Raw genomic sequence first — 26386 nt, 5'->3', positions numbered from 1 at the left:
AGCTCCTTCCCCCCCAGCAAGGTGACATTCAATGTCCCTACAGCCAGAGGCTGTTTCCGAGGCCCGGGCTGTCGAGGCCCTCCGCCTCGACCGCCGCCCAAACCACACTGCACCCGACCCCTACGGTTTCCTCTGTCGGTGGTGAGTCCACAGGAGGTGGGACCCGCGTCGCTCCTTCGGGCTGGGCCCGGCCGGGCCCCGTGGGCGAAGGCCCGGCCGCCAGGCGCTCGCATACGAGCCCCAACCCCGGGCCTGGCTCCAGGGTGGGGCCCCGGTTGCGCCATACCGGGCGACGTCACGGTCCTCTTTTTGGTTTGATTCATAAGGGTTTGTGAGCTGCTCTTAGTCTGTCCCGTCACCCAGGACCTGTTTGCCTTGGGAGACCCTACCAGGGGCATAAAGCCCCAGGCAACATAGCTCCTGGGATCATTCGGGCACTCAAACTCCCCCACCACGATAAGGTGGCAGCTCAGGGGGGGGGAGCACTTGTGTTGCATGCTGTAAAAATGAGTTCTCTGCAAGTTAGGTTTTGATAGATCAATCATTTGACAAAGTACAAAAGTAAAGAGGTGACGCTCCACGCATGAATCATATCATCCATAAAAATTAAGGAAATCAGATATGGAGATACAATAATACAAAATGATAACAAAGTTGGCAACACACTGATGTTTATTTATGTTGTGTTTACAAAGGTTTGGAACATAAAGTTGAGCTACCGGTTCCTTATCTCCAACGCAAACAACCACGCTTTAATTCTTCTTGGTATTCAAACTGTGTGGTTCATTTCAACACTTGAGGAGTACAGAGGACTTTTTCTCCTCGGTTTTCCAAAGGCCATCAACCCTGGTAAGAAGCTCTTTTATGTTTTGCTTGGTTATGATCACATGTATGTTAGTTAGACCACATTATTAGTTGATTTGACGGTGTTGCATGGTCATTTTAATGGCGAATAGCTATGGTCAAAAAACACTTTTTGAACTTATTAAAACAAATTGTCACTTGGTTACACTGTCTGTAGCTGGTTTCATCTTCAGTAAACATTAATCTGCAAAAGTGATTTTCGCCATTTTCCTAAGTGAAAGACAAAATTATTATTTTTTTTCTTTTTTTAAAGACGACTTGCTTCACATGTAATAACAGATAAAACAAATGTGTTGGGCATGACGGTGCAAATCCATTTTCTTTAACATTTCATAACTTGTACGGCAAGTTAGCTTTTTGAATGGGCTGCATTCATTATACATTGAGCCGGTGTTAAGGATGAGTGAAACAGTGAGGTAAGAAATATCAGTTTATTATTCCCTTACCTAAAACAGTATATATTTCTGACATATTAATTGTGAATCCATAAAATGTAATGGTCCTGTGATAAACTGGTGCGTTGACCACAGTGTAAACCTGTGCTCCAGTGACCCAGCAACCCCAACAGTTGTACTAATGAGAGCAGAAATGAAAAATGGATGAAGGGATAGTGACTAACAAAGGGTTTTTTACAGAGTGAAAGGGAAAAAGAATATTGGAATGAAAACATGGTTATTGGTCACATGATGATACAGTTTGAAGATGCAGAGAATGCTATTACCCTTCATTACCTATCCGTGTCTATTTAAGTTGAGGAATAGGACTTTCCGAATTAAAGGGTATACAGCCAAAAAATGTTGTCTGCAAAAATGCCCTCAGGAACGTTTCTGCTAACTATTGGTTCACCATTCTAATGTGTGCACAGCCTGATAATGCTTAAAATTAACTACACCTGCTTCAAAAAATGAGTAACAGTTGGTTGTCGTGCAAGAGAAGTACCAAGTCATCAGCTCGGCTTCAATACTGTAAAGTTTTATCTTTGTTATCATTATTTGCTTCTTAAGTTTTTGCGGCTACCACCTGCTGTGCATCACTCCGCTGCTGACAGTCATGGCAACAATCCCTATGGAGAAACTTGGGCTAGTCTATACCAACACGCAGCAGATCATGGACCTTCCTCCCACGTTGATGGAGACTGCACCCTCCATGCCCGGCACAGTGAGAGACACTGAGGTACCACACTACTTCCGGGGACAGTTCATCTCTACTGGCTACCGGCCGCTCTACCAAGAGTGGCGCTACTACTTCCTGTCTCTGTTCCAACGCCACAACGAGACAGTTAACGTGTGGACCCACCTGCTGCCATCTGTGGTCTTCCTGTTCAAACTGTGTCAGTTCAATCAATCTGTGGACTTTGTTGGTGATCCTCATTCGTGGCCCCTGTTGGTCCTGCTCCTGTCCTCAGTGATCTACACAGGCTGCAGTGTAGTGGCTCATCTCCTGGGTGGCAAGTCTGAGCTCTGTCACTACGCATTCTACTTCCTGGACTATGTCGGGATTGCGCAATACCACATTGGCTGCGCCATGGTCCACTTTTATTACGCCATTGAAGAGGACTGGCACCAGCGGATGAATGGAATCTTCATGCCCGTGGCCTCATTTTTGGCCTGTCTGTCACTGTTTGCGTGCTGCTACGGCAAATACTGTGACCACCACCAGCCGACCTTGACACGGATGGTGTGCCAGATGATACCGTTGCTAGTTGTCTTTTTTTGGACAAGCAGTCCCGTCATCAACAGGATCCTGTCATGTACAACAGATTGCAATGACCCGGCCATTCCCTACTACCACGGCCAGGTGGTCTCATCCCTCAGCGCTGGCTTCTTCTTTGCCGTCCCCTTGCTGGAAAGATGCTTCCCTGGGCAGTGTGATTTTATGGGACAAGGTCATCAGCTTTTCCATATTTTAACATCTTTCTTCACCTTGTCGCAGATCCACACAGCCCACCTGAACTTTGAGAACCGTCGCGAACTCTACACACGCCTGCACCATAGCGGGGATGCTGCTTTCTTTGTGAAGTTGTATATGCTCAGTTTTCTTATATGTTTACTTTTTGTAGCATTTTTGTGGAGGAAAATTAAAAATATGCTCCCAACAAAAAACAAGTCTGAATAACAGCTTGGCCGAGGCTGTCAATAGCATTTGGAGTTTGTTCTTACTACGTCTTTATCTAAAAAATAGAACTGTGTTTTCCTTTATTCAAGTTAGTTTTCAATGTTAGTTGTTGCTGCCATCAGTCTAACTAACCTGATTTTCAAACAGGAGGTAAGTTGCATAATGTAAGGCTAGCATTATGCAGCATTAGGCATCTTATGCATTTCATCTTATTTAAATATTCAGGCAATCAGGAATCAAATAGTTGCCCAATTTCATGTTTATTTATTAAGAATAGAAAACTGGAAATGGAAATTGGCACTTGTGTAAAATGAGCTTGAACAAGTTGAGTAAATAAGATGTCAGCTTTCACTTTGCACAAGTAGGATTGTAATGTTGTTGGTGTATTGTTGTCGCACCTTGCCGTATCTACATTTATATCATATTTTCATTTTTTTGATTAGTGTATAAAAATGCATGAAATTATTTGCATTTGGCTTCATTAGGTTCTCTACGCACATTTTTTCAGCAATCCTAAAAGTGCTTCAAAGAAGCTTTGGAGCTCATTCATTCAAACGGTTGCATGACTTGCAAATATGTCAAATGTAAGAAGCAATTTCAATAAACCCTTAAAGACACATTTACACTTCTGTCATCCTTGGCACTTTGTGGCTTAGAGCACACATGGACTTGCACGTGTCCATCTTGATCCTCTTTACAAAATACACGATTTTTTGGAATTCTTTGGAAATTCTAACAGATATAGAATAAAAGGGCAAACTTACAAACTGATGGAAATGTTATCCCAATTGAATGAAGAATTGTTAATCTGTGAGCTTGGTTGAATAGCAAAACAGCTGAAATAAGTCGCTACACATTTTGGGACCTGACTGGAGTTAATATATTTTTCCTGAAATATTCGGCCAAAAACATAACTTCACTTAAATGTGAACAGAACTAAAGAAAGGTGATCGTCTTGAGGAGGGTTGGCATCCGCAGCTGATCATTATTGGCGGCCTGATGTAGAGAACCAACTGCATCAAGTTTTTCAGGGTTCTGCCTGACGAACAATCTGACCCCCACGAGTAACGCCAGGGCCCACTAGTGGTTTCATCCGATCAGCATCTTAGAGCGGCAGGCACACTCACACCCCAGTTTACTGCCTTCTACAGAGACATTTTGGAATATGTCCTGGAACCTGCAGCAACAGTGTGTTCACAGGGGCAATAACATCGTACAGGACCCTCCTTTTTCCCCCCCCATGGCCTATTTTCCATTCTGCCATCTGGGAAAAGGTATCAGAGGCTATAGAAAGCCTTCTAAATACTTTTGTAACTGGGTAGGTATCAAAATGAAGGCTCAGCTTTTACCTTGCATACTTTGCAGGTCCCACCCGCTGTGCATCACTCCGCTGCTGGCAGGCATGGCAACAATCCCGATGGAGAAACTTGGGCTGGTCTATACCAGCCTGCAGCAGATCATGGACCTTCCTCCCACGTTGATGGAGACTGCACCCTCCATGCCCGGCACAGTGAGAGACACCGAGGTACCACACTACTTCCGGGGACAGTTCATCTTTACAGGATACCGGCCACTCTACCAAGAGTGGCGCTACTACTTCCTGTCTCTGTTCCAACGCCACAACGAGACAGTTAACGTGTGGACCCACCTGCTGCCATTTGTGGTCTTCCTGTTCAAACTGTGTCAGTTCAATCAATCTGTGGACTTTGTTGGTGATCCTCATTCGTGGCCCCTGTTGGTCCTGCTCCTGTCCTCAGTGATCTACACAGGCTGCAGTGCAGTGGCTCATCTCCTGGGTGGCAAGTCTGAGCTCTGTCACTACGCCTTCTACTTCCTGGACTACGTTGGAGTTGCACAATACCAATATGGCTGCGCCATGGTCCACTTTTACTACGCCAATGAAGAGGACTGGCACCAGCTCCTGTCTGGGATCTTCATGCCCATGGCTTCATTTCTGACATGTCTGTCATGCCTCGGTTACTGTTTTGGTAAATACTGCAACCACAAGCAGCCAACCGTGGTACATCAGGTTTGTCAGTTGGTACCTTCAACCCTTGCTTTTTGCTGGGACAATAGTCCCATAGTTCACAGGCTGCTGTCATGCACCAGAGACTGTAAGGACCCGGCCATTCCCTACTACCGTGGCCAGGTGGTTTTGTCCCTTAGCAGTGCTTTTTTCTTTGCCGTCCCTCTGCTGGAGAGATGTTTCCCTGGGCAGTGTGATTTTATTGGACAGGGTCATCAGTTATTCCATGTTTTCATAGCTTTCTTCACCTTGTCTCAGATTCACACAGCCCACCTGGACTTTGAGAACCGTCGGGACCTCTACTCACGCCTGCACCACAGCAGGGATGCTGCTTTCTTCGTGAAGTTGTATTTTCTCATTTTGGTTGTATGTTCACTTACGGCAGCTTTCATTTGGCAGAAAATTAAACACCAGGTTGACCTAAAAACCAAGTCTGAGTAACAGCCTGGCATATTCTTTTTTAATTGTAGCTCACTGCCCCCTCTTCATGGAGCAACTGACATTCATGGTTGAAGACCAAAATCAGACAACTGTTTCCTTAGAATTTAAAAATGGAAAAACTTCTCTGGAAGTAGTGTTTTTCTAAATGCATGTCAAGATTAATCTAAAACATTTGTGACGTAATCCACAGGAGATAAGCACTTATCTAAATGAGCCAAAGCGTAATTAGTAAGTGAGAGACCACCAGCTTGCATTTTGTGGTTGTTGTTGGCGCTATGAAAAAGTTTTCATTTTGTCATATCACTTTACGACACTGTTCTCTCCATCTCTGTTTGACCACTATTCAGTCATACATTAAGAGAATCCGAGAAAAGCCATCATATGATTCTGATGAATGGATCTTGACTACATGGAAAGCTTTACAATTTGTTGACCAGTTCAAATACACCACACACAAAAAAAGACTTTACATGTTTGTTCTGCTTGTTCCTCAATGTTTCTGGACCTCACATGGGCTACAAGTGACTCATAGACCACCATGATCTTGCCTGTAAGCTTTTCAAAGGAAAAGACACAATCATAATTTGTTGCACTAAGTCAATAAAACTGGAGTGATTGTAACAGTTCTACATTGTTTGTCTTTCATCTAATCCAGTGTGCCCCAGGGCTCTGTGTCTGAATCCCTTGTGTTCATAATTAGTGCAATTAGTGCAGACAATATTGCATTTAAAAGAGAATTCTCATTCCCCAGAAATTAGGAACGTTAATGACCTTGTTGTTTTACCTTGTATTGAAGCAATTTTCATCTCCGGTTTAATTATGCTGCTGAGTAAAAAGGTCCTCGTCTTCCTGCGTGGCTCTGTCCCCCATCGTTCACTAGCTTCTCCTACACGTCATCTTGGCATGGTCCGTGTTGAGTTCAGGTACTGCAAACTCTTTTGTCAAGTCAGGTGTTCCCATCTGAAAAAAGTTTTAAACTATTTGTTACAGGTTACTTGGTCAATCATAGTTATCTGTCAGAAAGCATGCCCCCATACATTTTCTGTTGTGAAGGGGTTGCATTGCGACATCTAACCTTTGTTGTCTTTGGTGGTAAGTTTCATTTACTACTTTACTACTCGCTTACTTACCTGTCACACCTTGTATTGTGGCTTTAAATTAACTGACATCTTGGAGGCAAAACACCTGTCAACATTGCTTTAGATCTTCATGCTTATGTTGACAAGCATAAATATATTGAGACATTTTCTGCAGAAAATCTCTATCTGATATAAAATGCACAAGAAATGAAACATGATGCAGTTTGACCTTTGATTTTACCTTATTTGGTCTTCCATGTAAACGAAATCTCTCTTCTCAGTCTGGGGCTGTCATCTTGTCATCTTCTTCAGGATCTTGTTTAATGGGTCCTGCAAAGTGAGAATTGTTCAACAGCAAATAAAATGTAACAGAATAAGTTTTCAAACTTACTGTTTAAACTTGTGCTGCCCCACTCCTACAGTCAAGTGAGTAGATGTTCTAGGGGTGTGATGGTGTCACCATGAACAACCCCCCTCAGCTGCTCTCGAACCACATGTGGATGACTTCCTTTACCAGTATGCCAAGCTCTTTCTTCTCTCAGAGAAGAAGGTCAACACAGAAGAGACTCGAGAGGAAACCACAAAAAGAAGCCAGAACTCTGCTAATGCGGCAATTGAGAGCATAGAGCCATAGAGCTAGGGGAGGAGATGAAGGGAGAGTAAAAGAGAAGAAGAGGAAGAGGAGACGGGGCAAGGGAAAAAGTGCGGTGTTCCTCCCAGATGAAGGGAGGACACGCTGGAGGAGGTAGATGGAGAGCAAAGGAAGAACCTTCCAGGAGTGGAAGGAAGTGTCATGGGCGGCGTTGAGGGAGAGGGAGGAGGACAAGAAGAAGAGGAGGAGGAAGAGGTGGAGGGCCTCCCCAGATGAAGAGAAGACATGATGGAGGAACTAGCAGGAGAGCATGGGAAGAACCTTCCAGGAGTGGGAGGAGGTGACATGGGTGGAGTGGAGGTAGGAGAGGAGATTGATGGAGAAGGAGGAAGATGAGGGAGAGGGAGGAGGACAAGAAGAAGAGGTGGAGGAGGAGAACCAGGAGGAGGACATGCTGGAAGAACTAGCAGGAGAGCAAGGGAAGAACCTTCCAGGAGTGGGAGGGGGTGGGATGGGCATAGAGCTAGGAGAGGAGATGAAGGGAGAAGAAGGAGATGAAGAGGAAGAGGAGAAGGGGCAAGGGACAAAGTGTGGCAGCACCCCCAGATGAAGAGAATACATGCTGGAGGAGCTAGCAGGAGAGCAAGGGAAAAACCTTCCAGGAGTGGGAGGACGTGACATGGGCGGCGTTGAGGGAGAGGGAGAAGGACAAGAAGAGGGGGGGGAGGAGGAACAGAAGAGGAAGTGAGGGGGGCCACCAAGATGCAGAGAGGACATGTTGGAGGGACTAGCAGGAGAGCAAGAGAAGAATCTTCCAGGAGTGGGAGGAAGTGTCATGGGTGGAGTGGAGGTAGGAGAGGAGATTGATGGAGAAGGAGGAGGAAAAGAGGAAGAGGGACTGCAGGAGGAAACGGAAAGGAAGTGAGGCGGTCCCTCCAGATGAAGAGAAGACATGCTAGAGGAACTAGCAGGAGAGCAAGGGAAGAACCTTCCAGGAGTGGGAGGGGTTGGAATGGGCATAGAGCTAGGAGAGGAGATGAAGGGAGGGGAAGGAGAGGAAGAGGAGAAGTGGCAAGGGACAAAGTGTGGCAGCCCCCCCAGATGAAGAGAACACATGCTTGAGGAGCTAGACGGAGAGCAAGGGAAGACCCTTCTAGGAGTGGGAGGAAGTGTCATGGTCGGCATGGAGGGAGAGGGAGGAGGACAAGAAGAGGAGGAGGTGGAGGAACTGGTGAGGGAGGACATGCTGGAGGAACTAGCAGAAGAGTAAGGGAAGAACCTTCCAGGAGTGGGAGAAAGTGTCATGGGCGGCATGGAGGGAGAGGGAGGAGGACAAGAAGAGGAAGAGGTGGAGGAACTGGTGAGGGAGGACATGCTGGAGGAACTAGCAGAAGAGTAAGGGAAGAACCTTCCAGGAGTGGGAGAAAGTGTCATGGGCGGCATGGAGGGAGAGGGAGGAGGACAAGAAGAGGAAGAGGTGGAGGAACTGGTGAGGGAGGACATGGTGGAGGAGTTAGATGAAGAGCAAGGGAAGAACCTTCCAGGAGTGGGAGGAAGTGTCATGGTCGGCATGGAGGGAGAGGGAGGAGGACAAGAAGAGGAGGAGGTGGAGGAACTGGTGAGGGAGGTCATGCTGGAGGAACTAGCAGGAGAGTAAGGGAAGAACCTTCCAGGAGTGGGAGGAGGTGTCATGGGCGACGTGGAGAGAGAGGGAGAAGGACAAGAAGAGGAGGAGGGGGAGGGACTGGTGAGGAGGTGAGGAGGGCCCCCAAGATGAAGAGAGGACATGTTGGAGAAACTAGCATGGAGGTAGGAGAGAAGACTGAGGGAGAGGGAGGAGAAGAAGAGGAAGAGCAGGAGAGGCTAGAGAGGAAGTGTGGGTGACCTGCTGCAGACGGCCGATGTTGGTGGCCTCCACAGAGAAAACTCCGGGGCAGCCAAGCTGTTGGGAGTCACAGGTGAGGACGGCCGCTGAGGTGGAGCTCAGCTGAAAAAGAAGAAAATATAAATGTATTAATATCCCTGCTGTCATCCTGACATGGTGTACAGTGTGGGGGAAAAGCAAAACAAAACAAAACAAAAAAAAATGCAGGCCACTTAATTTAAAGAAACAGAATGTCAAAAGCCAGATTAATACTGTTAAGGGGCTGGATCGCGGAAATTTATTTCATTCCATCTTGAGATTTTCATCATCATCTTCATCTGTGGGTATTTTCAGCTTCTTTTGACATGGAGCCAATCGGCGAGCTCTGAATGGAAAGAACTTTGAAAGAGGTTTTGTGAGAGCTTCTAAGTCAAACTCCAGCTGCAGTGTGGTCTTTTTTTTTTTTTTTTTTTTTTTTCCTATTTACCTTTAAAATAATTTAATTTAAAAAAAATGACAAAAAAGATCTCTAATCTAAGGGAAGAACCAACATACAACGTAGGAGCACAGACTTAGCATCACGCTATTAGGAAGAACAACTTACATTGAAAATTCATTCTGTTTTTGCCGTTACACATACAACCTGAATTAATTATACTGCACATCATTATTGTTATTGTTGATGTTGAATTTTAAGGACAGAACAACAAAACGTTTAAGTGTTAACTGCCCATCACCTCCTCTGTAAACTTGTCTGAGCCTCCAGTCAGCGTAATTCGTGGGACAGCGTTTGGTCAAAAAACGTGTTAAAATCATTATGTGAAGGCGAAGAAAGTACATAAATGTACAGTAACTGTATGGGTATAACGTGGTGGGAACTGCGACACACACCTAGTGTCTCTACACTTACGCAAAAAATTTATTTTACTGACAGCTAAAACCTTTTGTAACTATGTTTGGCGCCTGTGTGTGAGTTTTATTTTAACTTATTTAAAAAAAAAAAAAAAAAATACCAGTTAGCAGCGGGCCACCTGTCACCAATGAAGGAGACGGACACGTCGACGTGCTTCTCGAGTTGCTCCTCGCCGAAGTTGCTGTGAGAATAGTAAAGATTGCGAGACTGATGGTTGTACGAAGTTGTCCCGAAAAAACCCCAAAACAAAATCAACTACAACCGTTGGAAGTGTGTTCGAATTCACCCGTTAGGCAAGATGGTGCGCGTGCCACCTGTGTACGTGACATAACGACGGACCCAAACTTCGAAGCCAGGTCGTCAAAAAAAGAAAAGCATAAAAATATTTCAATTGTTTTGAGGAAGTGAATAATTAAGTAAATTTAATAAATATATATTTGTTGTTTGTTTAAAAAAGGAAACAGACGTTCAATCTCTTTTTTAATTCAACGTCACCATGTTACTCTCGCACCCACCACAAGATGGAAGTATTGCGTAAAGTTCTATGATGCATCTGTGAACCGTGTGTAAACCATTGACTGTATATGTAAAAAAACAAAAAAACAAACGGATACATTTTTATATACAGTCAGTGGTGTAAACGCTGAAATTAGTGAGCTTATTGGTACATGATGACTTTTTGACACACACACACACACACACACACACACACACACACACACACACACACACGTATATACATTAATTTGTTTATCAATGTGTCATCAAAACTATAAACAAATGTGGTCACTTTCCCCCCGGAAAGTATCTTGTTAATACAAGTTTAAAGGTGCTGTACCGAACTTTTACCAATGTTAATGTTATGTTGTTTTACAATTTAAAGGTGAATTCACTTATTTATTTATTTTTGGCACAGCATTACATTTTTAGCCTAAATGTTAGCTAATCATCAATATCACAAATCTCAAACTCATGTTTTTGTAATAGAACTATGATAATTTACTTAAAAATTTAGTTGAACTCGCAGAGGTTGAAAATGACAGGCATGTCAGACAGACTGAGCGTGTGCATGCTTATGAATCACTCCAAATACAGTGAAATAAAGAGACGTGTAAACCACTGTTAACAAGTTTATTATTGTTTTTCTCAATAAAGGCAGATAGGGAGGAGCAGAATAGTCAGAAAAAACAGCGAGCAGCTTTGGGGTTCCCAACCAAAGCTGGATGAGAGAACCCCTCTGAGGTTGTTACACTCTACCAGTAGAGGGGGAGGAAAACCCTTCCGTCGTCGATGCTACATAACACTGTCTGTCAGAAAAACAGTCACAATCCTGGCTGCCGTCATGATCAGCACAGAGAGCCTGTAACAAATCCATGACACAGGGATTTAATCTGAGGTAAGCTCAGGTTGGCTAGTGGTGCACTGAGCAACAATAGGTTCTACGCACTGTTTATCTATAGTGTGGTGTCCTCGTCAACACAGTTCAGTCTACCGCGGCATAGCTTTGGCATTAGGAGGTAACATGGTGGGTGTGGGGGGGACAAGGGAGCATCTTTGTCCATCTCATGAGTGCTGAGGCCTTGGGCCAGTAATACATATGGAACTAAGTAATACAGATTGTAATTTATTTATATAGTGCTAATTTAATCTGGAGGACGGCACACCTGTTTTTGAGTGTACGCCCACCGTGTTAGGTACATGTCTTACGCAAATACAGTCCCGTCTGTCCGTTAGAGTGAGATCCACTATGAAGTGCAGCTTCGCAGTCATACAAATGTACGTGAGCTCAATCGGACGCAAGGTGCTCGTAGCGAGTTGAACGGCGCGCAACGCTTTTCCATAATTTTTTTTTTTTAGCGTTCTTTCAAACGTTTCCATGAAACAAAAAAAAGGCTGAGTCAAACTAGCTTCACTGGCTGATTGAGGGCTGAATCAGGCTTTGAAATGAGAAGAAACAAACAGCAGCATTGAGAAGACCGATGATACCGTATATAGTCCTATGATTGTTCCGCTAATACAAAAAGGTATAAATAACACATCCCGGTATGATCAAACTGAGTGGCAAAAAAAAACAAAAACACACATGCTCAGATGATTCTTCACCATCTTCGTCCATCATTTTCTTTTTGGGTGGTGGAGGGGGAAGGCGGAAGGGGGGTTTACCTGAGATTCCAGTTGTCCCTCAGGGCTTTAAGGATGTTGATAGCGATGATGGCACTCGACGATTGATGACTGACTGAGGTTAGAGTCTTCCGACACAGACATTCACACAAGCAAGTAGTGGGCTGTGGTATCGCACTTGGTGGGATCCCCGGTGCTCTACTTCTGCCCCAGACTCGAAACACACCTGACCTGCAGGCTCACTTACATTCGCGACACCTCGGTCTGTCACAAAACACTCGGCTCAAACGAGGCGCTCAGCGAAAGGAAAAAATAAAAAGCTTGGCTTAAAACGGGCGAGGTATCTGTTACATGATTTCTCCCTCTTAGGAATCTTAGGCTTTTAAATACCACCTTGGAATGCGCTATATATTCATATACTGTATATATGTACGTATTATGTACTGTATATTGCCATTAATATAAGCACGATTACTGTTGATAAATACAGTGGCCTCTTTAACCACCAGAGGCGCCAAACAGAGCTCCAGCGCCCTCCCTCTGCTTGGGCGCAGTAAAGCCTGAAGAACCTCATGGGTGGGTGGAGTTTGGGGGGGCGACACTTATTCTGTTCCTATTACTTGGAAAACGAAAAACATCCCGATCCAAACTCCGGCAGCGTCGCTCACTCCTCATCCACAGTCTCCTTTTTAGAAAGCTCCTCCTTCTGATCCAGGACCTGAGGGGCGGGGCTCGGCAGGGCCGCGACCTCCGCGGCTGCCAGGGAGGAGGAGTCCTGCTGCTCCACGATCCTGAGGGAAGACGGCTCCTCCTGCAGGAGCAGAAGAACGTACGATAATCGGAGTTGGCGCTTAACGAAATCCAGCGCTCTTCGGCGACTGACTCGGAAGGAGAGCAGACGCCGACACAACTCCGAATTTGCAACCGCAAACAACCCAGATTAACAGGAATTCTTAAACCCGTGTGAATAAATTCCTGAAAATGTTGGTGTAAAAGGGGCAAATATTTCCATATTGTGCCTTCAAGTAGCACCAAGTAGACTTACCTGCTCAGAGAAACGATGATTGACCTGATCGGCAAACTCGTGCATTTCTCCCTCCTCGCCGTTGGATTGGCAACTCGGACTCGCTACCTCAATGCCATGGCTCTCCAAAATGGCAGCTTCTGGTTGTGACAACATAGAAAAACAAAGGAAATGCACATCAACACAAAGAGGGACCAATGCCTCCCACTGGGTGGGTATCTCTATTCACCGACTCTATAATCTGGTGACTAGTCCATCAAAAAAAGATCACATTTAAAACTAAATAAAACTTGGATAAGGTGTAACAAAGCTGTGGATGTTTTGGAGATGGACAAAGTTCAGGGTATCACATCCTCACCGATATTTGCTCTTCTCTTCATCTCCTTCCGCCGGTTGGCAAACCAGTTGTACACCTTTAACGCAGTCACGCGTTCAAACTCAGACAACTTGCAACCTGAAATGTGATGAAGTCAGAGGAGAGCGTCACACATCTCCTTTACATTGCAGTGCAGAGGATCAGAGTCTTCTTCACGAGGCTAACAGCTGTCATGAGGAAGATCACAGAAACTATTACTAACACAAAATTGCAAAAAATGTGACTGCAATTGTCATCGTATGGCATATGAATTTTATGGCAACAGCATGATTGAAATCTACTTCTTCTGAATTCCCTTTAAAGGTTAAGTGTGTAAAATGTGGAGATTTTCAACAAGAAACAGCAACAACAAGTGGTTACATGTTAGAATGCAGCGTCTTTCACTCCCCCTTCCCCTCTTGAGCTTGCCAGTGAGCCACTGTGGTCTGAGCACCCAAACTTGGTTACCTCATCAACCTTCTTCTTCGCTGGTTTATTTGAAGACGCGAGCACACACCCTAATTGCGAAAGACCCTTAATCTCTCTCTCTCTCTCTCCCTCGTCCCCTCTCTCTCTCTCTCGTCCCCTCTCTCTCTCTCTCCTCTCTCTCCTCTCTCTCATACTGCATATATGAGAACCGTTCTCAGGGTAGGAAAACCAAATTACTTTTATTCTACTGCAATCATACCGTTTTATTAATGTATTTATGGGCAGTATATTAAGCTTTTAGCAATATAAAAAACATAAATCAAGCCAAATATTAGTCACGGGACCTTTACAATTAATACGTTTGCCTGAGGTGGTTTTAATCTCTTAATTTATTTCTTTTCAAATCAGAGTTAATGCTCTAAATGACACCGGGTTGCCAAATTCCTTCTGAAATGTGACCTCTGCCGCTTAAATCTTTCCATAACACCACATCTGTCAGAACGGATGAGGAGACCAAAAGGTTTCTCACAATTTCCTGCCGCTATTTCCTGAAAGCCATTCTTCTGCTGGTTTTGTTTACCCCAGCTTCCTCTGTCAGCCACGCAGTGCCGTCCTATGATGTAACTCCACTTGACGCAGACGCACTAACTCACATCAAATCCCTTTGTGGAAACCTGGGCACGAGGCTTTTCTGATGTATTTTTTCATTTTTAAAGCCAATTTCTTAAAAAAAAAGTGCCCTTTAGTTGCACTCACTGTACTAGTAAACGAGACGAGAGAAACCATCACACTCTATCCAATACCATTGATGGATGAATTAAATAGCAAACACGCCATTTTTCAGGACTCAGTCGCTGTTCTGATAAGATGGTTTCGAGTCATAGAACTTTAAAAAAAAGTTATTTTGTGAAAGAATTCTGACTTCTCCAGGGTGGAAACCCTCAGTTGGGTCACGGCCGTTTGAGTGTATCGCGCGACTCCGTGAAGCGCGTCCTGGAAGGTGGCTGTGATTTATAGGTGGATCTATACAAATGTTATCAGCAGCTTATCGGGTCACCGCAGGAAAACAGCCTGGATAGAGATAAACGAGCTTCCTGTACCTGGTTTCTGAATGACAGAGTTGCAGGCGTTGGCAATCTCCTCGCGCTTGGCTTCGTCTGGATACTGGTTCTCCAAGAAAAAACTGCAAGAGGGACAGAGAATTAAGACACGGGTCGCGCTGTCGTCAAGAAGACCGCAGCAACTGAGACCAAGACTTATTATCAAGACTAGAGAGTGTCGACATCGAGACAACAGCAAGACATCTGGGGTTCGAGACCAAGATAAGACCAAGACTTTATATACCAAAGAAAAATAATAACAAAATAGAAAAAATGACAAGTTTTCTTCTAAATTGAACAGCAAAGTCTCTTTTATCAAGGTATCTTTTAATAATTTCATTTAACATTTTGCTGCTTTGCCAACTATTTTGAACCAATTTAAAAAAAAAAAACAACTTTGAAAAATAACTTCACTAGGAATAAGGGGGTGTGTCACTCTGGGTGTCACAAACAGAGCGTAAAACAGCAGCGGCTGAATTCTTTTCTGTTATTATCGTGTCATTGTCGTCTTGGCTGAGTCTTGACTGGTCGTCATCAAAAATCCAGAGACCGTCCAGTCCGAGTCCAAGACAAGGCCGTGTGAAAAAGCCTCCGAGTCTGAGACGAGACCGAGACCCTTAAACCAAGACCAATCTCGAGTACTAGAACAGTAGACACAGGGACGAGGTTTCACCCCTCATCTAGTCGGATGATACACAGGAGTGAGGAGGAGAATTCCTCCACCGGCCTGAAGGGTAAGCAAATAGATTATTGAGTGCACTGCTAGCGCTGCGTCTAAATTTAGACCTGATCTTCCTTTCTTTTTTCTAAACAGCTGCTCCTTTGATTTTCATGTCCTTTTTCTTTTTTAAAAAGTGCAATCACTGTCTCATGTTACCAAACACAGCAGGGATCACCTTGCCTCCTTCCCCCTAAAGACATGCGGCCCTTGGCTGTCCACTCTTCACCCCTGCCTGTATCGTCCTTGGGTGCGAACTAGCACGCGACAGAGAGAGAGAGACAGAGAGAGAGAGAGAGAGAGAGAGAGACAGAGAGAGAGAGAGAGAGAGAGAGAGAGAGAGAGGGAGGGAGACAGTGTGAGCACTGCAGAGGAGCTGCGTAATCGGGGACTCGCTGCTAGGTGAGCACTCGGGGCCGGCGTCCTCTTATTACAGTGAGTGCCCCGGCCCGGACAGTAAATTTATAGCAACCTGGTTATAGAGAAATCAATGGACGGCTAGACTCTGGCCAGCAACGCCTCTTTGGCCAGCGTGCCCCCTGGGTGAGGACCTGTTAGGATGGTTTGGGGGCCACGCAGCAGACAGGAATTTGAAAATAAATAAATAAAATAAAAATGCCTCAGCTGAATGTTAAACACCAAAGAAATGGCACGGACATCTATTACCTAAAGTTACGCTTCCATGGGGGAGGAGGGGCTTGTATAGGGGGGACAAGGCAGCCAGAAACAATGCCACACCGAATTGTCACGATGTTTAAGTGAAGGTCAGAAATACTGCGATGCACTGTGTGCTGCAGAGGAAAGAGTCGGATGATGACGGATGATTCCAAGTGGAAGAGGACAGCCGAAAAGAAAAAGACTGCAGTATTGAAATTCAATTGGTTCGATCGCTTGCTTTTTGCTTACTGAGAGCACTCTAATGGCAGTAGCAAGCCTCGAGGTTCATCTTAAACTTGAAAAAAAAATAATAAAGGAAGCTTTTTTTGTCTGAATTGGTACAAGACTGGGTACTGAGAGTAACATAAGCATGTTGTCAATCAGAAATAACCATCAGTGAGAAACACATTGTGCCATCGAGAGTTGATCAAAGCCTTGATTTTTAAGTATTCCAAGAATTCTGTCAGCCCTACAAGCAAAACACATGGCACTCATGGCAGGAGCCGCACTCAGATCCTCGAGCCGTTGTTCTAATTAAACTGAAGTCTGGTTTTTATTTGGTTTGTTCGTGGAATTTAGCTGTGCGTGTGTGTCAAGAGAGACCGTCTGACCTCTCCATGATGGACTGGCACTCCTTCCTCCAGGTGAAGCGGCTCCCTCGACGCAGCCTCAGAGGTCCGCTCACGATCCCAGTTCTGTCGCCTGACACAATGCTTGTCCTCCAATCGGGTTCCTCCTTCACCAAAGACCGCATTGACAAGGTGGCCCCTAGAAGATTTAACAGTTGTAGCCTTTAACGCGTTAATGGAAATAGGAGGACTGTGATTATTGATCTATAAAACTCAAAATATTTAGCCCTATGTTTCCGAAAACCGTTTGAAACAAACAAAAAAACAGTACGCTTTGGAACACATTTCTCCAAAGAGATAAGAAAACCAGATAATGGATGGACTTTTCTCTTTCCTGAGAAGTTGATTCACAAGCTACAGTGCTAATATTTTCTTGCAACAAATTGAATTCTGGATAGAGGGGGACCTTAAAGCGGCGCAACGTCGTTTTCACACCCTCAAATGATAAGATCACAATAACTCACATGGCACAAGATGACAGTTCTGTTTTTATATCATAAAGTTATAAAATCATTTTTACGATTCATTGATGGAGAATGGCACCGCTGGCACAGAGTGCCTGGCCACTCTGGAACACAACTATATAACTTTGGTAGCTTGCCCAGCAAACCTCTCTGGAGAAGACACACAGTCCTATTTCAGGTCAGCCAGGCCCATTTTGTCAACAGCAGATATGAATTTATGAAATAGATAAAAAAAAAAAAAGAAAAAAAAAATCGAAATTATTATTTTAGGAAATGAGAGCATTGCTTTAAACACAATCTTATGTGTTAATCCTTTCATTTTTCTTTTCTTACACTGTTGTAGTTCACCAATTCCTGTGGCAAAACCATGGCTCTAAATATCGATAATGTCGATACCAAGGTCAGTATCAGACTGATACTTGCATGATGAGATTGATACTTTTGTTGCAGTTTCTCCTCTAAGAGGTCCAGAAAATTACTCTAAATTCCTAACAGCTTCTCTCCAAGTCTGACTGCGTAAACAGCGCAGCCCTACTTTTTCCGATCCAACGTTGTGGTTCTGATTGATTTAATTGGTTGAATCAAATGATAAAAATCCAACGGTATCACCCACCCTCTTGGCAAGGCATGGGCAAACTACGGCCCGAGGGCCATTTGCGGGCCGTTAAGCTTTTTAATCTGGCCCACCGAACTTGAAGATATAATATTAATAGCAAGTAGCTGCATTTCATCCATTTTTTCAGTGTTTTAGGAGTTATTTCAATAAAGAGCTACTGTGGGGCTTCAAAAACAGATACATTGTTGTCACGCTTTTGTTAATTTTCAATTGTCAATAAAGCACATGTTTTCTACGTATCCCAATACACATTTTTTTTCTCCTGTGAAGTGGGTCACCAAAAGACTCCAACCAGCTGCTCCTGCTCCGGCTCCCCTCTGTCGAATATTAAAACCCACTGTGGCCCCACGAGTGGAAAAGTTTGCCCACCCCTGCCCTCGGCGGAGAGTGCTGGGGCTGGCAGGGGGGGGCAGGGAGGGGCGCGGTTACCTGGCTGGGCCTGGGCGACCGCGGCGGCGGCCGTGTACCACGGCAGCAGGTGCATCAGCAGCTCTCTCTGCCTGCTCCACGCCGGGTTGGGGTTGAGGTTGGTGTTGGGGTTAGGGAGGACGCCGGCGAGGCCGCCGCTCGCCCCCGTTACCGTCCCGTCTCTGTCCCCTCCCCTGGCCCTGGGCGTGGGGCTCACGCTGTGCTGGCTTTCACTCCACCTCAGCCCTTCAGTCGGGACAAAACCAGCAGTCAGGCAGGTCGGGATGGTTGGGGGTCAGGGGGGTGCAGCTTTCGGTCACAGACACCCCGTCGAGGCTAGTGTGTATAGTGGGGAGCTGGGACCAAGATGACACACTCCTGTGGACCTGCTCATTGGCTTTTCAGTTTTCAGTGAAAACAGCTTATTGTGTTTTTGAATATTTTCCCCCAATTGCAACCAATTTTCCTGATACTTTTTTTAGTTAATGTGGCAGGTCAGTAGGAGCCTTTGATCAGAAGCAAAGCATTGAGGCCGTTGGGGAAATTAGTTTTGTTAGTATCCCTGTTTCGTTAGCCGTGTCGGGAAGAAAACCAGCACCGGAGCACCTCCACGGACGACGGACAGGCTGAGGGCAAAGCTTGCGGTGGGTGGGGGAAGGAAATGAAGAATAAAGGTGTGGGTTGGGGGAGGGGTGGCAGCCAGTTCAGCAGACGGTCCATCGGCACCTTTGTCTGACGTGTAGTGTTGTAGTCAAGACCGCACCGACCGAGACCAAGGAAGAGTAGAGAGTATCGAGATCGAGACAAGACTGATCCATTTGGGGTTCGAGACCAAGAAAAAAATGACCAGTGTCTTTTTTTAAATTCAAGTTTGCTTCTAAATCGAACAGCAACATCTCGTTTCAGTAGTTCAATAACTTTCTTTAACATTTTGCTACTGTGCAAACTGTTTTTGAACCATTTTCAAAAAAAAAACAACTTTACTTCATCAAATTAAAAAATAAATAGGAGTAAGGGGGCCAATCTTGAGTACAACAACACAAAAAACATTTTTTGTTTTTGCCGCTACTTAGTCGACACCTCGGTTGAACCCACGTCTGCGTCGCAGTGCTACGGGACACAGGGAGGTCAGCGGCGCTAATCCGAGCTGTTACTGAAGCCTGTGCGGGCGAGGCACATTCACCCCGCTGAAGTTTCATTTCCATAGCTGATCCTCCTATGCTATTGATTAGCATCTCCCGTGACAGGACCACCTTTATATTTTCACTTTTTTTTTGCGTCTGAAAAAAATATATATAGATTTTTCTTGAGTCCTTCCGAGACCTCGCGGCTCTCGAGGAGCGCAACGGAGTTAGTGTCAGGCTGGTAGGTGTGGGGGAGGAGGTCTGAGGTGCATTGGGTTTACCATGCAGGACGGAAGGGTGCAAAGGAAGGCGAATGGAAGGGGGATTAGCAAAGCGGCGGTTTATATCAATGGAAGGAGAGTAATATACCGCGTCATATAAACCTTTCCTCCTATATTATCTAATCTCTGATCTCCTTCGCCTTTTTGTTTATCCTTGAGGCGACGGATTTGCTCTCTCATTATTCTTTTCCCCCGTGCCTGACATCCATCATCCCCGCGACAATCTATAATCCCAACACCTCCACCGCGCTGCGACGCACCCTACCTGCAATTCACATTCCCGCGTCTCAACCGCGGGCGGGCTTGGTGCGGGTCTCACCTGGGTTGTTTCTCTCCAGCAGGTACCAGCGGTAGAACGCCCGGCGCTTGGAGTCGCTCATCTCCAGGCCCTGCTGCAGCAGCCACTGGGAGATGTAGCTCTGGCTGATGCCTGCGAGTTGGGAGGCAAGGCTACGTTACTGGAAACCTTTGCCGAGTTCCACCTGAAGGTTAAGTGTGTAATATTTGGAGGTTTTGAGGAAGAAACAGCGACATCAAAGGGTTAGATTTTAGATTTAGATTGCAGCGCTCAACCTCTCACCCTGCCTCTCCCGAGCTTGCCAGTTAACCACAATCACGATATTTAGCCACTGTTAGTAATTCAAAGGTTAAGTGTATAATATTTGGAGATTTTTTTGGGAGAAAAAGAGATTTAGATTGCAGTGCTCTTTCACTTAAGTCCATTTAGCAGCTCCGTACCCTTTCTATCCCGAGCTTGCCAGTGAACTACAGTGGCCTGCGCGCACCCAAACCTGGATACCTCGTCCACCTTCTTCTTCGCTGGTTTATTTGAAGACGAGAGCAGTCACCCTAATTATGAAACTGGATTGTCCCCACCGGACTTGCAAGATGGCAGCTAACTGGGAGCAAGAAGGGTAGGAAATTCAAATGACTTTTATTGTACAGCGATTATACATTTTAATAATGTATTTATGGGCAGTATCAGAAGCATTCCCCAATCAAAAAATATCAGAAATCAAGCCAAATATTACACACTGGACCTTTAAGGGGGAACGTTTTCTGTCAATAATATGTCAGATTCCATTCAGTAACAGTTTGTGCAGCTGTGTGTGTGTGTGTGTGTGTGTGTGTGTGTGTGTTTTTTTTTTTAATCCATCAGTGCATTTGAGGCTCAAACTTTTTACGTTTTTTCCCCTCCATGGGGGCATTAGAGACTCAAAAACTTCAGGTAAAGGTAACTCAAGATTTAAGATTTTGTTCTGAAAATGAGAGTATAAATATTGTATAATATTATATGTTTTTTGTCTCTTTGATATCAGGATCTTAATTCACAGCAACTCTAAATTAAGACTTGATTTGTGCTAATGTGACAGTGATACGCATAAAAAGACGATCCTACTTTCACTCAATGTTCGTACCAACTGTGGGCTTCACGCATTGAATAAAGCTTTTAAGAGGGTCGCGAGAGGCGGGCGAAGTATAATCTCGACACGACGTGCTGCCACCTGTGGGAGACTTCCTCTGGTGAGGCCGAGCACAAAAGGAGTCTTGGCACAAAGAATTGCCTCCGGGAAATGTACAGTTGAAGAAGAGACTCCTGAGATGACTGACGTCGGCTGAATCGAAGATTTGCTTGCACCTTGCTCCTACACGCATTGCAGCAGAGAAGCCCTCCTGTACCGCCGTTCTATTCTGAGCTTATCGTAAAAATAAAGATTTCGTAAAAATTCAAGCAGCCTTTTCTCTGTTGTTGATTATGTACTGAAGTAACAGTTGGGAAAATACCCGTTTTTCTCCTTATAGAGGGAAGAAATGGATATCAAGTTTGCCTCGATAAACTTAAAACATCACAGCTTTAAACTTTATACATATAGCAATGTGGCACAACCAACTTGACACGTGCGTCGGTTCTTGTTTTAAACTCTGCGCGAACTTCATGAAATGCTACATTCAAAGCAGCCGAGTACCTGTGACTTGGCCGACGATTGCCTGAGAGATCCTGCGGTTGTTGAGGAAGGTTTTGATCTCTTCTTTCACCAGGTTGCTGTCTCGCCTGTATGAAAGCAGCAGAGAGCAAAAGATCAGGATATTTAGAGGTATTTCGCAGTGGTTTAAAACACAAGGCCTTTGCTCCAACCCACCCCGCTCGACGGCACTTCTCCTTTTCCAGTCATCCCTTAACGCTTGACCTGAATTAACTCCGGTAAAAATTCTGCAGAATAAGCCTGGACCTCCGGGGACGGCCGCTGCCATTATCTCATGTTATAATAGTCTCGCTCCGTCTCGTTCTTTCAGGTCCTGCCGTCTAACTTGGTGTTTTTCAACTGCCGCACACTAGTGTACCATGAGATAATGTCAGGTGTGCCGTGGTGGTGCAGTGGGTTCAATTCCAGGCCTGGGACTTTTCTGTGTTGAGTCCGTATGTTCTCCCTGTGTCTGCATGAGTTCTCTCTGGGTTCTCCGGCTTCCCTCCAAAAACATGCGTTTGAGGCGAAGTGGGAACTTGAAATTGACCGTAGGAGTGTGAGTGAGTGTGAATGGTTGTTTGTTTCTATGTGGCCCTGCGATGAACTGGCAACTTGTCCAGGGTGTCACCCTGAGGCTCCAGCAGACCAGTGCAGGACAGAGCTGATACTGAGAATGGATGGATGGATGGTCTAAAGAAAATGACAACATTCTATTGTTAAGTGACTGTCCTTTAAAGGGTGTGTGAGCCAATTTTCCTCCCAGGATATCAGCTTTGTGTGCATCTAAACAGGCCCAGGTTTCACACTGAGTCAGTACAAATAAATTAGGTGACTACATTGTAATTATTAGGCTACAAAGTGTCATTTTATAGTATTTTTGGTTGGTGGTGTGCCATGGCATTTTTTTATCAATGTAAAAAATGTGCCATAGCTCAACCCGTCCAACCGCCTCACCTCATGTACTCCTCCACCTTCTCCTCCAGGTCCCAGTCCTCCTCGGCCATCATGTCGTAGCTGAACGACCGCTGGACCGCCACGCTGGGCGGGTACAGGGGCGGCGGCGAGGCCTCGTAGCTGTTGCTGGGCGACAGGGCGGCGCCGTCCAGGCCGGAGGTCTGCGTGGTGGCCGAGGCGAGGGACAGCGAGGAGGTGGAGGACGAGGACGAGGAGGAGGGCGCCGTGGCGGCGGCGGCAGCGGCGGCGGCCGGGGCCTGGGCCTGCGCCGAGGCCGGGGCGGCGCTGTTGTTGGGCGTCGTTGCCGGCTGGGAGTCGCAGTGTGAGGAGGGCCGGTGCTCGGGGTCGAGCCTCTCCAGGGACTCCAGAGCGTGGATGATCTGAGGCTTGGTCATGCCGGAGAGACGCAGGCGCTGCAGGAGGTCGATCTGCTCGATGGTGTAGCGCGGCTCCACCTCGCAGCACTCCATCCTGGCATCTGCGCGCGTAATTAATCATGCGGGGAGGGAGGAGGGAGGAGGGAGGAGGGCGAGAGGAGGTAGTTACATTTTATCAAAGGGGATTTGTCGTTCTAAAGGGAAACACAAGATCAATTCTTTAAGCGAATATGCACGCGAGTCGCTTTAATACACTAATGGGCCGTGTAATTAGGTTGTTCTCCCACCAGATAAACAGCCCGGCAGCGCGTCACCTTGTTACCAGGATATAGTGCTATATTTATCTGCGCTCGGCACCTCGAGTGGACATTAAATTTAGACGATATGTCCCGAACCTTTCTCAGAAGTGCCACAAAAACTAAAACAACGATGAAAGGATTATTAATAGATGAGAACCACAATAAAAAAAAAAGACGTCCGACGCCGAGCTCAAACGCTTTACTTCTTTTGATGGGTTCCGTTTACTCTGAACGCCAACGCCTCAATCGAACGAGTTCAGTTTTGTTTTTTTCCCGAAACATCTCTGAGCGAAAGTATGCGACTCGGTTTTGAGGGCAAACTTCAGCAAATCGGCCGACTGCATTCTCCTCTGACGAAAACCCTTTGGGTCATTCTACATTTTGGCATACGTTCAAACACTTGGCACGGACACTTGGGGCTAACCTTGCTCCGCTTGTCCAGGGTGGAATTAAAGTAGCATCACCCAGGCATACTTAACCTAATATCAGGTCCGCTCAGGCCGAGCGTATCCATCTTCCTCTCTCTCTCTACCGCTGCCTGTCCTGTGACTCGCTCGTGGCACACCGGTCTGAATATATACCATTAACTGAGGGGGGACAGGAGTGCGAACATCACTTTAAGCTAATTTAGACCCATCAGACATGACCTTGTTTTGTTTTAAATTGAAACTGGCATATGGTGCATCGCAGCCGAAAGCATTTGACAGATTCCACTTCTTCTTCTGCAGGATGGTGCTTTTGCAGCAGAGGAACAAACTGCTAAGAAAAAAAAAAAGTTTGCATTTATGGCCCAGCCCTGCAATATTGCCACTTATGTAAGGCATGTAGAGATTGGCAGAAGTTGGCAGATTTTAAATGGGCACTATTTACAGTCGGACAATAAGGCATAATCACATTCTGATATCTTACAGAGCGAAATGAAAGTGTTTAGGGATAAGCTGCCAGAGAAATGCGAAACAGCAGCTGAAAGGACAGCAATGTTAGGCTCGGTTGAACTCATCGACCATGACCTTGCTTGATATAAATGCGGGTGGGACTTAAAGCATCAGATTAATATGTTTCTCTGGATTGCAAAGCATTGTTATGAAGCATTGTTATCATAGTGAATGTATGCTTTGTTTGATCAAACATAAATAAAAGACTACGGGCACAAAAACAAAGTTTACATTTGCAGCACAATACAGCAATTCTAGCACATGCACAGTGATGCGCAGCTCTTGCCAGACTTTTCACAGTCTCGCAAAATTCTGTTCATCGAGATAAAACAGCTGCGATACGTGCTGATAGGTCGTGCCCGTGTCACTGAGGTGATGTTACCTGATGGAGGAGGAGGCGATACAGACAGGCGCCCCGGGAGGGGTTCAGCGCGGGGGGTCGCAGCGGGGACGCACCACTGTCGCATGGCTGAGCCCAGATCAGCGCCGCTGGCTGGACCTCTACTGAGTCAGACAGGAGAGCGCTGCAGTGTGTTGCGGTTAAGACGTCCCCATTAGCATGCTGGCAGACCCACAAGGGGGGCAGATGACTCGCTAGCGGGACGGACCGGGCTAAGCTAACGCAGTCAACTCCAGTTGGCGAACCTCCTTTCCCTCCCCTCCCCTCCCCTGCTCCCTCCCTCCCTCCGCCCCGAGCACCCGCAACCATCCACGGCTCGGCAGCAGCTCTGTACATCGTTAAGCCCACAACGATTGCATGCAAAACGGGAAGTGAAGTTGGGCCTTAAGAATAAAAGCATTGTTGAGACGAGGCGAAAGGGAGATCTTGTAACGTCAGTACATTTGAACCTGGAAAATCTTATTGCGTACACTATCAGTCAAAAGTTTGGACACATCATTATCTAATGCAATGTTCTTTATATATTTATGTATACATAGTACTTTGTACATTGTAGATACATACTGAAGACATCAAAATATGAGCAAGACATATGTAACTATGCAGCAAAGAAAACACGTTAAGAGAACGCTTTTTATGAAAGGTGGCTATTTTCAAGAATTTAAATATAAAACGTGTTTGAGTTATTTTACACTTTTATTCTTTCCTACATAATTCCATCTGTGTTCATACCTAGTTTTCATGCATTCAGTGAGAAACTAATGTTAATAGTCATGAGAATGAAAGAAAAGACATTAAATTCATTGGGTGAGTCCAAACTTTTGACTGGTAGTCTATACATTTTAGGGCACATAATTAGCTATGACACAACTTTTACCGATTGGTTAGAGCTGTGAACAATGCTGCTTAACTGCATTAGGGTGAATTTAGAAGTTATTTCTGTTTGTAAAAAATAGCATCTAGCAATTCTATAAGATAGCAATATTACTTGGAAATAAACAAACAAATAACTAATACCGTGTCACAGTCTGGTTGTAATTCAAACGCGACATACCTGACTTTTGTCGCATTCCATGCTTAAAACTCAAAGCTGTGCTTTTATTTCGAAGGCAACAGGAAACAACGATTGCAGCCAACTTTTTCCACCGCTCACACGCTTTTGCAAAGCAACTATCATAAGCTTACATGTTTCATACACACCGAAAACAAACAATTCTGATTTGCCTGCTGTGTCATAAACTGCCGAGTTCTTACGTGATCACAGAAAAACTTAATGTTCGTGCGCTGGCTTAGCGGGGCTCGTCATATTGATACTTGCTAACAGAATAGCTAGCTGGCTAGCTAAGTTAGCTTGAAGCTAGCAGAGGATTGTCCCACCGCGGAGCACCTCTCTCGCTTACCTCCCGTCGCTGTGGAGAGACAGCAGCAGCAGCACTGGCCGGGGAGAAGACAGTGAAAACTAGACAAAGTGGCGATGAACCCAACCACACTGACGAAAGTAAACACGTCGATTTGGAGGGACTGGTGGTGAATTAACGAGCAGAGAGTGTACAGCACAACGTCATACTGTCTTTCAGCTATGCAGCGAAAGGGAATACTGTATGCAAATATGAGGAGCGTGTCTCAGTTTATGA

At 45.4% G+C, this 26386-nt stretch overlaps 3 protein-coding genes and 1 long non-coding RNA gene across 9 annotated transcripts; 2 read left to right on the top strand and 2 right to left on the bottom strand.

Annotated features, from left to right (window-relative positions):
- The first annotated feature begins 749 nt into the window (after positions 1–749).
- Positions 750–6072, top strand: LOC142877274 (membrane progestin receptor alpha-B-like). Its single transcript, XM_076011745.1, has 2 exons — positions 750–849; positions 4345–6072. The coding sequence occupies exon 2, from the start codon at positions 4382–4384 to the stop codon at positions 5444–5446; it is 1065 nt and encodes a 354-aa protein (XP_075867860.1). The 5' UTR covers positions 750–849; positions 4345–4381; the 3' UTR covers positions 5447–6072.
- On the top strand, positions 1844–3260 carry LOC142876924 (membrane progestin receptor alpha-B-like). Its single transcript, XM_076011191.1, has one exon. It carries the CDS (start codon positions 1915–1917, stop codon positions 2977–2979), a length of 1065 nt encoding a protein of 354 aa, XP_075867306.1. The 5' UTR covers positions 1844–1914; the 3' UTR covers positions 2980–3260.
- A 93-nt stretch (positions 6073–6165) lies between the features above and the next one.
- LOC142877273 (uncharacterized) lies at positions 6166–7037 on the bottom strand. The gene is made up of 3 exons (XR_012923811.1): positions 6917–7037; positions 6767–6855; positions 6166–6406 (listed from the first exon to the last, which is right to left on the bottom strand). It is a non-coding gene; the product is annotated as an uncharacterized LOC142877273 (long non-coding RNA).
- Positions 7038–11011: 3974 nt separating this feature from the next.
- On the bottom strand, positions 11012–26343 carry LOC142876922 (homeobox-containing protein 1). Of its 6 annotated transcripts, none has more exons than XM_076011185.1 (11): positions 26153–26341; positions 24735–24853; positions 22742–23219; positions 21788–21873; positions 20140–20250; positions 18437–18661; positions 16910–17066; positions 14924–15006; positions 13398–13493; positions 13061–13176; positions 11012–12826 (listed from the first exon to the last, which is right to left on the bottom strand). In XM_076011185.1, the coding sequence occupies exons 2-11, from the start codon at positions 24817–24819 to the stop codon at positions 12680–12682; spliced, it is 1584 nt and encodes a 527-aa protein (XP_075867300.1). In that variant the 5' UTR covers positions 24820–24853; positions 26153–26341; the 3' UTR covers positions 11012–12679. The 6 variants fall into 6 exon arrangements, with proteins under 6 accessions (XP_075867300.1, XP_075867299.1, XP_075867298.1 ...); XM_076011184.1 differs by having other exon boundaries at positions 13061–13179; positions 24735–24856; positions 26153–26338; XM_076011183.1 differs by having other exon boundaries at positions 13061–13179; positions 26153–26338.
- Positions 26344–26386: the final 43 nt, after the last annotated feature.

This window comes from Nelusetta ayraudi, unplaced genomic scaffold (assembly GCF_046127955.1).
Source record: "Nelusetta ayraudi isolate G7.1 ecotype Tasmania unplaced genomic scaffold, CSIRO-AGI_Nayr_v1 ptg000135l, whole genome shotgun sequence".
Taxonomy (NCBI): Eukaryota; Metazoa; Chordata; class Actinopteri; order Tetraodontiformes; family Monacanthidae; genus Nelusetta; species Nelusetta ayraudi.
This window is presented reverse-complemented; position numbering and strand designations above follow the sequence as displayed.

Excerpts from the sequence above, each read along its gene's own strand:
- LOC142876924 (XM_076011191.1), top strand. The coding sequence starts at position 1,915 with ATGGCAACAATCCCTATGGAGAAACTTGGGCTAGTCTATACCAACACG.
- LOC142877274 (XM_076011745.1), top strand. The coding sequence starts at position 4,382 with ATGGCAACAATCCCGATGGAGAAACTTGGGCTGGTCTATACCAGCCTG.
- LOC142876922 (XM_076011184.1), bottom strand. The coding sequence starts at position 24,819 with ATGCGACAGTGGTGCGTCCCCGCTGCGACCCCCCGCGCTGAACCCCTC. Across the intron at positions 17,067-18,436 it reads GGTCGCCCAGGCCCAGCCAG|GGGCCACCTTGTCAATGCGG; the intron begins GTAACCGCGCCC and ends TAAATCTTCTAG. Across the intron at positions 13,180-13,397 it reads GAAGAGAAGAGCAAATATCG|AAGCTGCCATTTTGGAGAGC; the intron begins GTGAGGATGTGA and ends TGTCACAACCAG.